The 15348-nt window shown below is 38.4% G+C and overlaps 2 protein-coding genes across 5 annotated transcripts in view; one reads left to right on the top strand and one right to left on the bottom strand.

Annotated features, from left to right (window-relative positions):
- The window catches only part of ARHGEF33 (Rho guanine nucleotide exchange factor 33), a 118745-nt gene that overhangs the window by 81063 nt on the left and 22334 nt on the right, over window positions 1–15348 (top strand). The window lies entirely within an intron of this gene.
- SOS1 (SOS Ras/Rac guanine nucleotide exchange factor 1) overlaps window positions 1598–15348 on the bottom strand; it is a 151166-nt gene continuing 137415 nt past the window's right edge. For 2 of the 3 annotated variants that reach the window (XM_086700412.1, XM_086700410.1), the window contains 4 exons: window positions 14976–15240; window positions 9266–9310; window positions 7455–7573; window positions 1598–6573 (listed from right to left, as the gene is read on the bottom strand). In XM_086700412.1, coding sequence (XP_086556538.1) covers window positions 6082–6573; window positions 7455–7573; window positions 9266–9310; window positions 14976–15240 — 921 coding nt within the window. In that variant the 3' untranslated portion in view covers window positions 1598–6081. The remainder of the gene's footprint in view (window positions 6574–7454; window positions 7574–9265; window positions 9311–14975; window positions 15241–15348) is intronic. The other variant, XM_086700411.1, reaches the window with a different exon arrangement.

Genomic DNA, 15348 nt, shown 5'->3' on the forward strand with positions numbered 1-15348 from the left:
TTTTAAATGTTTATTTTTGACAGAGAACGTGCACAAGCAGGGGAGGGGCAGGGAGAGGGAGACAGAGGATCTGAAGAGGGTTCTGCTCTGATAGCAGAGAGCCCAGAGTGGGGCTTGAACTCATGAACTGTAAGATCATGACTTGAGCCAAAGGTGGATGCTCAACCGACTGAGCCACCCAGGAGCCCTGGATAAGATTTTTTGGAATTCTACTCTGTCAAAGCTCTCCTTGCCTCTGGAAGCCATGTACATCTTTAGCCCAGTTGTGGGCTATACCCTAGAGACTTAAGTGCCCTGAATCTGTGATGAGCTAACATGATTAAAATGAGTAAAAAGCAAACCACCTGGTTAAAATTCAAGTGACATTTCAAGAGCAAACTCAGAACCAGGTTGACTAACATCAGTGTTGTTATTTTCTGACTAATATCAACATTAATGTTATTTTCCTTTAGCTCTTAAATTGATTACCTAGAATATACTCAATAATACCTGCTCGGATTTCAGTGGCCTATAAATGGAATTTGTACAAATTAATGATTGTGTGTCTTTAAATTTGGAGGGGAACCGCAAATACATTTTAGCTGTTCCTAAAAACAGTCCTCCAAATGCGAGGAGTCAAAGTTGAGCCAATTGTCTCAGTCACTAACTGCCACGTGATATTGGCTTAGTCATCTCACTGCTCCAGGCCTCATCTGCCTTAAGTTTTAAGTAAGGGTATGAGATCTCTAAGTTTTCATCATATTCTTTTTAAGTTTGTTTTTCAGAGAGAGAGAGAGAGAGAGAGAGAGAGAGAGAGAGAGTGGCGGGTGGGGGAGAGAGAGAGAATGCCAAGCAAGCTCTGCACTCAGTGCAGAGCCCAATGTGGCGCTCCAACTGATGAACCCTGAGATCGTGACCTGAGCTGAAGTTGGACACTTAACCCACTAAGCCACCCAGGTGCCCCCAATTTTTTTAAGGTTTATTTTTGAGACAGAGAAAGGGAGAGAGAGAATCCCAAGCAGGTTCCACACTCCACGCAGAGCCCGATGTGGGGGTCAGTCCCATGGCTGTGAGATCATGACCTGAGCCAAAATCAAGTCAGACATTTAACTGAGCCACCCAGGCACCCCAGTTTTTCATCAATTTTGCATTCTGTAGTTCACCATGAATGACCTCACACTTACAAAAATTCTTGACAGCGTATAATGCTTTACAATGTATGACCATAAACTGTATCTTTTTATGCCAAGCCTGGAAAGAGTTGCTGAACGTCAGGCTGCCACTTTCCAACAGGTCTCAGTGAAACTTGCCTGTCAAGGAATTGTGAGATCTTAAAACTTTGATGGAATACAAATGCCTCCCTCAGCCCTTTGAAAGGTGATACTGAAGGTCACTAATTTTCATCCCAAGGGCCTCCTGCTCACTACAGAGAGCTTGATACAGAAGGAAATACTGAACTTTTTATAGAGAACATGATACAGGAAAAAGTGTCTCCAAAGCAAGACCATGAGATAGAACAAACTATTTGCATGTGGAAAGCACAAGCTAAAATGAGAATCACGACTGATCTTGAAAAGAGTGCTTTCTAAAATAAATACAAAAATAATACACTTGTGGACTAGGTAAGGCATTTTTCTTTATTATTTTTCAATTTATCTTAGTAATGCCAGAAAAATAACAGCCATTATTTTCACTTTAAATGCAAACCAAATACTGCTGCACGCAGAGTACAAAGATTACCTACGAACATGGTCAGGTACAAAGGCCATATTAGATGTATAGACTGCACTTTATTTTTACATCAAAGTAAGACTGACAGAGCAATTTTTTTGACAATTATTTTAGCAAATACCGTGCTACTAAACAAAGGCAAATACACACGCGCGCGCACGCGCACACACACACACACACACACACACACATACATGAACACGTTTCAACTGAAGTTATACATGTCACTTTGACAAAGGCTTCTTCTCTGGTGTGTCTCACCAGATATTTGCACCCCAAGGTCCCCTGCCCTGATCCCGCCCCCAAATGCTGACTTGATCTGAAGAAACAAATTAGAGATGTTCTTAATTAAAGGCACATTTGGCAGCTACTGAAAGTGGCATGCATCTGGCACAGGTGCGCTCTCCCTAAAGCCACACCACACGTGACTTCCATGCTATGCATCTTGTTTGAGTGGTAGTCCAATGTGATCCACCTTTAGCTAACTTGCTTTGTAATTCTGCAGCAATTGGCTACTTAATGCACTATTTTCATTAAAGGCAAAAGGGAAATTTGCTCACAGTCGACAGAAAATGCACTTTACGGTGTCAAAAATGGAAAATAAGGCATGAAATTTACAAAACAAGTATTAGGTGCTTTTGTTTAATCATATAGACTTCATGCTTCTTAACCAGAGCTCAAAATATTTCATTGGCTCATGTGTAATGGATTTTGATTTTAAGTTAGTAATGAGATGCTTCAAAGGAGAAATATTGAATAAACAAACTAAGTCATCACTTTCCCTTATAAATAATTCTGCATAATTCTTTCAGCCAAACCAATTTTAACCGTGTGGTATGTATTTTACTGATAAAGATTAATGTGCAACAGGACCTACACTTGTGCAACAGTCATACAATATAGGTTAAAAGAACAAGTGAACCTACCCACAGCAGAATACCAAGAAACAAATGGTTAGTTTCTTTCTAAATCTGGAGGAAATAAAAGGTTTTCTTTGATATGTACAACACTAACAAATTGGGAACCTCTCCCTCCATTTCCATTATTTGTTTTGCTGAGCCACTTAAAACTGAATTTAAGCCGTCTTTAAAGACAGAGGATGAAATACATGACTAAAGTAAGCCAAACTTGAGAATTAAGATCATGATCACAGATACCAAGTTTCGGTTTATGTAACTTTCAACTTAGCGAGAAAACTCATTAAGGAAGAATTTAGAACCATAACATAGCCTCCAACTGAAATGGTACTTGTTCACTAGACTGTTGTGTTGATTGTAGTATCACTAAGTGTGGCAGGCGCTTTCCTAAATTCAGACCCATTAAAACATTTCTTGAGCTGTTAGAGCGTAGTAACCTACTAAATATCTCCTTTGATACCCAACAACCTTTAATTAAGAAAACTTTTAATGCTTGTTTATTTCCTGATAATTTGTATTCTTGAAATGCATTAGAAAGGCTGGGAACAGTAAATAATCTTTCAGTAAACTTAGAAACATATACTTATCTGTTCCTGTTTTAAAAAGTGCTCAGACGTGAAAAGCCTCCCTTTGTATTGTTCTCGGTTGATAGCCCACTTAAGTTAAATTCAACCTTGAAATATTTTTATTTTGTGATCCAAAGATGACACATCTAAGAACATTTCCATTTCTAAAAGAAGTGTTCCATGTTTTGGGATGTGGTTTAGGAATAGTCATGCTGCATTGACTGTCTTGTAATGTCCTGGATTCAAAAACAGAATTTTGTGGTGATGCATTTGTCTTCTCAGCCACTTCTTGTCCCTGAATAAGTATATTTTAGTTACTACAGAGAATAAATTTGTCAGCTAATTCATGTTTCATGTATGAAGAAGGCAAGGATACAGTCTTCTCCACCTCCGTTTAAGGGCACCCAATTGGAATTTTTCTAAGCAGTCACCACTGCAGAAAATATTTTTACCCAAATGTCAGCTTCAGAATACAAATATCCTCTATCCACAGTGCTGATGCACAGTGAAGTGGTCTCCTAGAACCACTGGGGTAGAAGAATGGTTCCCTTTGGGAGAAGTATGATTAGAACTCCAAATCTAAGCTTTTGCTCTTTAGACGATCAGGCGGGTTGAAAAGCCTCCTTTAATGAAGGCTAACACACTGGCCAGGGAGATATTGAATGGGCTCCAATGTGACTTCTCAGGTTCTCATATGGAGTGGGGTGGGGTAATTAAAAAGAGAAGTGATCAGTAAGACAGAAAAAGGGAAACCCTAGGGAAAATGAGGCTGTTCTAATAAAAAATCATGGGGGATTCTGGAATGTGTATTATGATTAATTGTAGCAGCACTAGTAAGCAGGCTTAGATAAACACTTGTTGAATGAATGGTCTTATGGACGTGTTGCACACAAGAGTGGATTCGAAATTAATTTTTTGGGAGACTTTTAAAAGGAGACATTTTACAGAGAGAAGAATGGCTACCATAATAGGAATGGTACAGATATTAAACAAAGATTCAACACTAACAAATAAATAAGAAAGGATGTGATAGGATGGATTGCTTAATGATGATGCAATCAACATTCTGGTCTTAAAGGACAATATACTGTACTACTGTGATGTACATTTAATGCTCTAATAAATATCACAGGAAATTATTAAAGTACTAGGTTTGCACCATGATGCAGCACTTCTAAAAATGTCTCTAATGGCATGGTTAACAGAATTGCTGAAATGTTGCTTCATTATTCTGAGGACACATGCAGATACCGACGAATGGATGACTCTCTGATGGAATGCTGCACATTTCATAGACATTAGAGTGGAGATTAATAAAACTTTTTCTCTTCAACAAGTTGCATGCATTTCAGTCACAGTATTTGTTAGACTCAGAAGATCAGTACATAGGCTTAATGAATAATCCATATTATGATATTAATGATGTAGGCAGATGTTCTATTATGAATAGTTTTGATAGAGCAAAGACCTCAAGCAAGGTAGAATGTTTAATATAAACTAACAAACTGTATACATGTTGCTTAGCAAATTAAAAAACTTACAAAGTTCTGCTTAAAAGATACCCATCCTATTCTAACCAAATTTTTTTCCTACATGCCAAACTGCAACTTCTTATCATTCTTTAAGATGAATACATACAATCCAGAACTAGAAACCAAGGCGTACCACAATACGTGCTTTTATGCTTAGTGTTTGCGTGTGTATGTGTGTGTGTGTGTGTGTGTGTTTCAACTGAAAGAAATAAGAATCAACCATTTTCTCCATATAATAATTTAATATATGCCAGCCAAACAAAGTATTTGTATCTTTATTCAATTAAATTAAAACAGACCTGCCAGGTTTATTATATAACATTCACTATATACACATGATTTCAGCAATGCAAGGTAATTCTAGATCTGCGGATTACTCAACTATCCGTAAAACATGAGCGGTGTCAGGGACGCCCAGCAATGCTCCTTTCCACACTGGGTGACTGCATTTCCAGAGAATGGTTAGAGGGACGGCTATGAGCCATGACATGGGTTACCAGTAAACTTTTGTGGGGGGTGGGGGATGATAACAATCTAGCACAGATTAACAGTCTCCTAAATGTAAATCGTATACTTGACAGTTACATTTTTTAAAAAAGTTCTTCTGTCATGTTAATGACACAAAACTTCTTGTTTGAAGGCATCACCACCATATTTTGTTTGTAGGGAGGGTGGGTGGGGGAATGCTCTTAAAATTAATATAATTATTCCTAAAAAAAAAAAAAAAAAAAAAGAAAGAAAAAGAAAAAAAAAGTACCTCTTTGGTGAAGCCTCGGTACCCATTCACTTCACTGTAATAACCTGTAAACGGGACTGTGGCACAGCACGGGGCCTGGACTCTCACAAGGTCAGGCACCACAGCCACTCCCCACAGTCCTTTAAATGATTTCTAGGAAAATATTCTAAAGTAGGATGAGTAAAAGCAAAGGAAAACAAAGGAGATATGAAGATCCCTGTTTAAGATTTCTTTTTAAAAAGTGCATATTTTGAATTACAAAAACTGTCATCATGTGGGCCTGCTGGACACTAGACTATGTTTTCCATCCCTTTAACGATAAAGATCACTTCACAAAAAGAGGACTCCTGCCTATTGGCTGGAAAAAGTCCCTTTACTTGATTTTCAGGTGCAATCAGTTGTCCAATTCCTCTACATCAGTCTTTCCGTATCTAAACGAATACCATTTTCATTTTATAATTATGTCTAGGTTAAAATTCATTGTCTTATACTGCATCTTGAAGTAGAGTCGTTAGTGTTTGGAGTTGTCACTGTAACTCCTCAGTGCTGGCACATTCCGTGCATCCATTGCCAGCAATGGATTTGGGGCTAGGAAAATGTCCATCCTGGAACAGAGACACTCAGGAAGAATGGGCGTTCTCCAACAGTGGTGGTCCATCTCTGTGCATGGAGGGGTGTGTGTGCTCCCTTTTGTAAGTTTTTGGAGGGAGTTTAGGGATATGTTGAGAAGTGCTTTGTCGTGGAGGAACCGGCGGCCCAGTGATGGAAGGAAGGTCCACTTCTTGTGTCAGTGGTGGTGATGGCAGATGCCTTCTCGTGCCATGAGGAGAAGGTGTTTGAGGAGGAGGTGGCGTAAATGGTGAAGGGCTGTTTGGGAAGAAGGCATTGCCATGATCGCTTTTTTTGCCCAAAGGGGGAGGCTGGAGATGTAGTGGTGAGCTGGAGAAAACATCAGGTGTCCTCACAGGTTCTCGCGGTGGTAATAAGGGAGGGCTCTCGGGAGGGTCTGATATAGAGGTCCGGTCTGCTATTGAATACCGCGGTGAATAGGCTTTTGATGTGGGCTGTCTAGGAGGAATTGCTGGGGGGCTGTCCAAATGCTTAGACATAATCTAACACAAATGAAAAAGGAATAAAACACACATTTATTATTAATTTATGCAGTACTGTGACTATATTAAGAATTGGGGTTTTCAAACACACTGTTGGAAGAGAGCGAGGCACGGATCAGGGGGTTTTGCCATATTTTTTAAAGGGAGGGAGTTATGCCAATTCATTAAAAACAATTTTTTTCCAAGTTTTAATTTTTCTCAAAATTTTGTTGTTTGCTACTGTGCACCTATCAATCTAAGACAATTTATGACTTAACGTAAGTCAATCTTACAATTTTAAACCTACTATGTTCACATTTTATGACACTCTGCAGAGTGTCCTGACTTGTCCAGGTGCCCTGCTCTCCGGATCCTCTGAGAACCACCGAATCAAGTCAACAGTTGCCAAAGAAAGAAATTTAAGCAAGTGGAAAAAAATAGCTATTGTAAGTCTTTAAGGTCTCTTCCAACCCAGAACTGTTATGAAAATCCCATTTAAAAGCATATCAGATTTATTATCAAGGGCGCAGACGGGTCATGTTTAAGTTTCACTTAAAACGTGCTTTCATATATAAAGCTTCACACCTCTTTGCTTTTCTTTCTCTGTGTGGTCTGCGTGAGACTACATTCTACTCTTTTGGGATTAAACTTGTTTTCTCCTGGACAGTACCCATGATTTAGACTCACAGGGTTTTGAAAACATACCAAAAAACTACTTTCAGAAGATAGGAAATAAACATTACTGCAGGGTAAATCCGTATTTAGTCCTCGTCTAAACTCAGTTAAGCCCAGATACCCTGAAGTGTTGACCTAATCTGGTAGGAACTAAACTAGACACAGGCACGTGATTCTAATGTAACTGTAATGACTCTGGGCTCCAGATGACAGGACTCTCTACGTACCTTAGATGGTGAAGATTCCGCGGGGGCAGATTCTGGCCGTCTTCGTGGAGGAACAGGAGGGGGGACAGGCACTTCGTCAGTGCCCTTGGTTAAACTTATAGATGATACTGAAGCAGATCCTGTAGGATGTGAAATTTTTTTTAACAGTTCACAGGAATTTTATCTCAACTATTAATCCTGAAAAGGCTTAGCTGGAAACTGCTTATATTTATTAAAAGAAATGTACAGAATTATCAAAAGCAGTTCAACAAACCAATACGTGGTAGTATTTCCTTTATCAAAGCAAACTGCTATAAAAGCATGCAGAAATTTCTTAGCAGAATTTTCAGGGGAAAAAAAAGCTGCCTAAGATATTCTGTTATTTTGCTTTTTGAACAAAATAACATTCCCACTGTTAATTATTGGAAGTTTTTATTTGGGTATGATTCTCAGATTTCTGGGAGAAACCTTTGGAATGGTAATTTTGTTAAGCCTTTGTGATGGGCTCATTTTCTTTCCCTCACTGTATTAGTATAGAATCTCCCTGCCGTTAGGTGGTAGTCAGTCCTTGGGATTAGTTTCTGATCTTAACTGCTCTCCCCAGCGACTGTCTCAAAGGATGCCAGGAAGAATCTTGTGTCTGGGGGAGGGGTCTCTCCTCACTTTGCTTACATATAGTCTGGCTCTCCTTGGCAGAAAATCGGGTTCATCATACTCTAATCCAAACATTTTAATTGTGATGGAGCTATTTAAGATGAGTGAGGCAGCCCTGATAAAAACAGAAATTACACTAAATCTAGTGAACCGGATTTAAAAAGTGGATGAACTGGCACAAGACAGGTGAGTAAAGCTTCTAATCAGAACTCATCCTATAGACATTTATGATGACAAGGGCATAATCTAGGCATAAAATAATTACATTATGAAAGACAACATTCATGTAAGTTGTTAGTTTATGCACAGTATAAAAAAGATATGAAAAAATACATAAATGATCATCCAGAATTATACTTGGCAGGTTCTCATTTTCCTTTAAGCTTTTGTCAACTAAATGTTATAACAATATAGAACTTAAAGAGTACTTTGTGTACTGATGTTATTCAAATGAGAAACATTTTAATCACCTACCTTTTTTTTCTTAAAAGACTATGTAATAAGTTAATTAGTTTATAACTAATGTCTTCCATTGGATACGTTTTGAAACCATTTGTGTGAAGGACAGCAAAAACCATTAACCTATTAGCTTAAAATTTATGGACTAATTTGGTGAATTGTTAGTTGACTTTAAAAATAAAAGCAAATATGTGTACTGGCACTTTATTTCACTTAACAGTGATGAATATTTAGGCCGTATGATTTAAGTAGTTATATAAGATAGTTCTTCTAAAGCCAAATTATGGTCATTTGCCTGCAGTCTGTGCCAAGGTCGTCAGGCTAAGTGTATCTTGTGACTCAGACGCTGCCCATAGCCGCCAGCATTCCCATATGCGCATGCATGCTCTTGCTTTTTTTTTTTTTTTTTAAGTTGAGCATTAAAATACTACTAAGAACTCTACAGATGGGAAAGAGAAATGGTTAAATGTGGAAGTCACCCATATAATAATGTTTTTTTAAAAGAGAACAGGGTTTTACGAAAAGCATGAAGAGTATATACGTTTAAGCAAATCATCTATGATCAAAAGGTAGCACAAGGGAAGGCCTCACTTCTAAGATGTTGCAAGCGGGGTACCAGTGCTGCCAGGCCCAAGAAGAGTTTTAGCAGGGAGGGGGGCACTTGGTTTAATTTTTGAAGCCAAAGCAAGAATTAGGAGTCTTAAACTAAATATACTAACTTGGGCCATGGGGCAGTGAAACTTGGACAAAGACGGTATCGCTGCCTGTGAAAGGAAACAAGAGAAGCAGATTTTTTTCTTTCGTTGATAAATTCAACTCATCTGCAAAAATTCATCCACGATAGAAATGTTATTTTTGTCACTCAAGTAAAGAAGGGTACAACAGTCTTTTTCGTAAAAGCTCATTACGTCTCAGTTTTGAGAAAAATAAAGAATTGAGTTAATATCATACTGGGAATGTTGAAGATTCCTTTTAGATTCACTACCTGCTGCCATAATAATTCAACGAAAAGCATTCATGAGGAAACTAAAGTTTTCTCTATTAGTGGAAGACTTTTAAAATATGTATAAACTCAATTCAAGCAAAGAATTCAGCTGGACATATAAAAATATGTCACTTACTAGAGATTATTTTGAAAACTCAACTGTGTGAAATAAGTAGTAAACAATGAATTTATGTTAGTAAACTGAAAAATAAAAGGGAATTTCTTACTAATATTATTATATACTTACGAAATTATTCTTAGAGCATGACAAAATAACTACAGCTTTGGATATTACAAAACAAGCTTGAAAGTGATATAGCCTTTTTCCTTCTATATTCTTGAACACTTCTTTAAAAAAAATCAATTAATATTTGGCACTTAGACACATTTTGTACAGGAAACTCACTGACAATTTTACAATGCTTCATTTCAACAGATTATTAATTCATCTAAGAAAAAACCTGAAAACCATAAAAGTCAAAGCCCCAAGAGCAATAAAGGCGAAAAACAGACAAAAGGTTAAGTTATCTGTAGTGGTTCTAAATCAACATAGTTGTCTCTGTTACACTGCCTCATATTACCAACATACGGAAGAGATAATATCCACGAGACTAAAATAATTCCTGTAACACTAGACTCAGCTGATTTTTTAAAACTCAGGTTTGTCTCTCCCCCTGTCTCTCTTTCCACAATAGACAAGCACTCAATTTGGACCACTGTTTCTTTTAGCTTCTTTGGTGAGAACAAGAATAATTTTATGTTCCAGGTTCAGTTGGCAAGATTATTAATGTGATTGCTACTTCTATAGCTATGGGTTTATTTTCCATATACCCCAGTTTCTAACAATCTATCCCATTAATCTCCTTTCGTTATGTACTGATACTCATTTGGAGGCCACAGTTACCAAAGGTAGCAATCCAGCTAATTCTAATAAGTTATCTCTCAGAAGATTAATTTTTATACTTTGATATTAAATGAAGCAGTTGCTCTGTCAATGATTCACTCCACTGCTTATTAGGCATAACAGGGGTTAAGGGAGTATTTGGCTTTAGTGTTTACCTACTTATGTTTTTTCTACTTTTCTTGGAAAGGAAATAAATATGCCTCCTGGAGATAAGCCTCAAGAATATGGTAGTACACTTAGTATAATATGGGAATAAAATAAAAACACAAAGCTTATGATAGTTATAAACTGCAGACTTGTAAAAAGAATTATTATACCTATACATAAACACTTGTGCATACACAGACTTGGTTTTGGTCATATTTATATATATGTATGTCGCAGGCTTAGATTTGTATGTTTGGTAAATCAAGGGCACTTTTCTGATTTGTCATTTTAAATGGATTTCTTGGTCTCACTGCCTGGAAAATGCCAAAAAAAAAAAAAAAAAACCCTCTTTGAATTATACATGCTCTAATCAAGAAATATATACTAGAAATCCTTGTCAGTGAACAAATTTACTTATAATGAGTTAGGAGTGAAAACCCACTTAATTAAAAAAGTATTAATTTGTTAAGTACAAATCCCAAATGACAGCTCAGTGGTTCTCAGTCTCAAGCTTTTGGAGTGCCTGGGTGGCTTAGTCGGTTAAGTGTCCGACTTCGGCTCAGGTCATGATCTCATGGTTTGTGGGTTCAAGCCCTGCACTCGACTCTGTGCTGACAGCTCAGGGCCTGGAGCCTACTTTAGATTCTGTGTCTCCTCTCTCTGCCCCTCTTCCAGTCACACTCTTTCTCTCTCTCAAAAATAAACATTAAAAAAATTTAAAAAAAAAAAAAAAAAAAAAAAATTACTGATTCCTAGTGCTAATACCAGTCTAATTCAAACAGGGGCTGGGCATATAGGTATTTTTTTTTTAAGCTCCCCATGGGATCATACTGCACAGTCAGGATTGAAACCACTGTTCAAGATGCTTTCAATTTATAATGAGTCTTTCTTAAAATAGAAATAAGCATTTCCCTATAGACAAAAATTGTATCAATCATGAATAACTTCTTAAACTCACAAAAGCCTGTTATGCAAATTCATTTGAGATCAGAAACTAAGCACCTACAAGAATCTTCTATGAAGAAAAGCCTTGCATTCCAGCTTCAAGCTTGGACTACCATCTTTTCTTGTCAAAGCTTCTGCTGCAGAGGGACACAGCTAAGCTCATCTGCAGCACACAGACCAGGTGGGGCCTCTGGCTCCCTTTTCTGACCAGGCCGTCTTTACACAGGGAGGTCCCTAGAGCATCTCATCCTCTCCACCTTGTTAGAGCAGCAGAGACAAAGCAAGCGAGCTGGGTGGTCTCTCCCCTGGTCAGGGCCACTGTCATCATCATCTCAAAGGTAGAGCTGGCCAGGGCAGGGTGTGGGGCAGGGCTCTGAATGTGAGGGTGTATGTGGGTGCACTAAGAGGATGGCCAGGTTCCTCACCACAAAGCTTCATGTGACCATTCTTGCCCATTCTGTGGTCATCGTTTGTGTAAACTCCTACAGCATTATGTCTTCACCACTCATTTAGCACTTTGCTTTGCTAAGCCCTTACGTATCTTCTCTGGTTAAGCTTGCAATCTTACTGAGAGGGAAAAATAAACACAGTACGAAGAGAGAATTGCAGCATTTAACAATGGTTAAAGCACTAAACTGTGATTTTCTTTGAACCATGATTATTTTTCCTCTCTCAGTAAGATTTATAAACTTTACCAGAGAAAATGTGATGTAGGAGTACTGGGCAAGGAGTGAGGTATGCAACAGATACTGGCTGAAAAATTAAGTATGGTTTTTGTTTGTTTGTTTGTTTTTAAATGTTTATTTTTGAGAGAGAGAGAGGGAGACAGAGCATGAGTGGGGGAGGGGCAGAGAGAGACAGATAGACAGACACACACACACACACACACACACACACAGAGCCCGACGTGGAGCTTGAACCACAAACTGTGAGATCATGCATGACCTGAGCCGAAGTCGGACGCTCAACCGACTGAGCCACCCAGGTGCCCCAAGTACAGTTTTAAAGTAAATCATTCTGAAAGACAAAACTATATGAAGCAAAACAGTACTATTATAACTGATCAAAAATTCTGGTCAAACTGCCTTAGGAAAAACTCAGGCAGCGGAACTTTCTGCTGTTCTGTTGAGTGGCAGGTGTTCAGATGACATAAGAATGTAGGCACGGCAGCTCTTTCCTGCCAGGCCCTGAGGAAGGGGGAGTTCACGCTGTGGTGGCAACACAGTGGGCAAGGTGGTGGCCCCCATGGTACCAGCAGATCTGTTAAGCAGAAGTGAGGTCAACAGCAGATGAGGATCTTTACTACACGCAGGCCACGTAAGTTTTAAGTAAGCGACTAACTGAACATACGGATGGTTTTAGACTTGGCTAGGTTTTTTCATTTCAAAGTCAGTTATTTTCAGTTTCTACCAAGAGCAAAAGGAATAGTAGTAGGTGTTTTCTTTATCACAAAGAAAGTGAAATTGAGAAAACCCCCAAAGCTAAGACTACAAAGCCCAACTCCTGGAACAGTGGTTTCTCCACTTGTCCAGTATTTAATCCTGTTCCACCGCCACATACAGCAGAGCACAGCTCCAGACCGCTACATTCCAAGACGACCCCTTCTTCCCCTTTTGACTAGTTATCGTAAAGATTCAGCACTATTAGGGAACTAGTAGGGAACTAGCAGGTAACTTATCTCCCGTTTCCCCACCTCTTCCATTTGTAGCTACTTTTTAAACTAAGAGAAGTAGAATTTGCAGTTGATAGCTTTCACAGGACTTCAATAATTTACTTATTTGGGAATCCTTAGAATACAGACTAGCTCTCTGCTTCAAGAAAAAAAAAAAACCCTGCAAACAGTTAAGTGGGCAGAAGAAATAATGATTTTAGGTGGGGTATACTGCAAAAAATGCTGGTTTCATTACTTAGCTTTAGAGGATTGGGGAGAATAGGTGGGATTTTCTTAACCTGGTATTTATTTGAACTTATCAGAAATATATGTATATAACGTGACTCCATAACCCCCAGGAGCAAAATAAAGCCAAGATGTAGTAATTCTCCAAACAAACACACTTTAGGGTGGTCAACAGACAAGACAAACTTCTGGGTAACTACAAATGTATGTATAACACAGGAATAAATAAATAGGATTCTGGACCAAATCTCAAAATAATATACCTTCAAAGAATAATTTTAAGTCGATTTTTGTTAAAAAGTTAGATCCTCTGATTCCTAACTCCTAGGTCACCCGCGTCTCGACCTCCTCCCCACAGTAATGACACGCTGTCCCTCAGGACTGGATTCTGTGCTGCCAGATACTGGGGTTGAACTTGGTCTGTACACTGAGCTGACAGCCAATGGGAAAAGCATGTGCAAGTGGCTGTGAGAGGGTTAAAGGTGATGGGATTCAAGTTTGGATTTAATACTGAACAAATGGAAAAAGGCTGTGTGTTCTTAGAGCTTTAAAACTGCACGTGGAATTGGTTAGAAAGTCAGTGGAAGCAGGGTGACCCATGTATAAAACGTAGTCTCTTCAAAGGGCTAGAGCTGAGCATTACAGTTTGGTAGCCACCAGCCATGTGTGGATTAAACATGTGAATGTGGCTGGTCTGAATTGAGATGTGCTGTAAGTGTAAAATGCATGTGGGATTTTGATGGTTTAGAACAAAAAAGAGAATGTAAAATATCTCAATAACTTTTCATACTGAGTTCATGCTGAAATGACATTCTGCATACACTGAGTTAAATAAAATATATTAATCAAATTAATTTCACCTAATTATTTTTGCTTTTTAAAATGGGGCTGTAGAACATTTGAAGTACATACGTGGCTCATATTACATTAGACGACACTGGTCTAGAAATAAGAAAGGGGTGAGCAACAGTGTGCAGTCTGGGAGATCTGTCCGGCTGGGCTTGAAAGCACAGGCCAGTGGATTAGCGGGCACCACATACTGTCCGCCAGACGGTGCAGACTAAGGAAGAGTTTGAACTTGATTCTTGCTGCAGAATCTGAAACTACAGAGTTTGGTGGAACCGGAATGATGTACTGAGTAGTATGCGGAGATAATAATTTTGGAGGCAGCATTTAAAGTGTCGGACTGACAATCCTTGCAGATTTCAGGAGTTATCTTTGTTTTCTCTGGATATGAGGGATGCCATTTTAAATTCACCAACTGAAAGCAAATACTCGAATACCAATTTTCAAGCTTAAATTACTAATTTTCATCACCAGTCCTTTCAGTAAAGTATAATAAATTTAAAGAGAGCAATTCCAACAGGTTTTTTAAAAAAATTATAAGTTGCTGGAGTTCAGAATTTGCTTTATATTTTTATAATAATATCTTTTGGAATGGTATTTGTGTACAAATTTACAAAAAATAAAAAAGTTATACAGATTCTTTATTACTGCTAGCACACAGAATACTAACAACTACTTTTAAGCACTTAAAATTTTAGCACCTACTTGAGTGAAAAGGGCTCGAATGATCAGAGTCAAATACGCTGCAAACATCTGTGGTACTAGAAGCACCCGAAGCAGGAGGAGGTGTTAACGGTGTTCTTGGAGAGTTTGGTGCAGATGCTGTACTTTCTGTCTCACTTTCGGGGATCCTACTGTAACTAATTTTCCTTGGCTCCTGCTGCAGAGGTGTGGGATGTCTCATGGTACCTGGTCTTGGGTTTGATGGACGAACACCAGGAGATTTTAGGGGATAGCTGTATTTTTTTGGCTGTAAACATAACAAAAGAAACATAATATTTAAAACACCATAACAGAAAGGAAGGTTTTTCTATATATGCCTGGTAAAACTCAACTAATATCTAGGAAAACCATAAAC

This window comes from Puma concolor, chromosome A3, assembly GCF_028749965.1.
Source record: "Puma concolor isolate L17-30 chromosome A3, mPumCon1.1.hap2, whole genome shotgun sequence".
Taxonomy (NCBI): domain Eukaryota; kingdom Metazoa; phylum Chordata; class Mammalia; order Carnivora; family Felidae; genus Puma; species Puma concolor.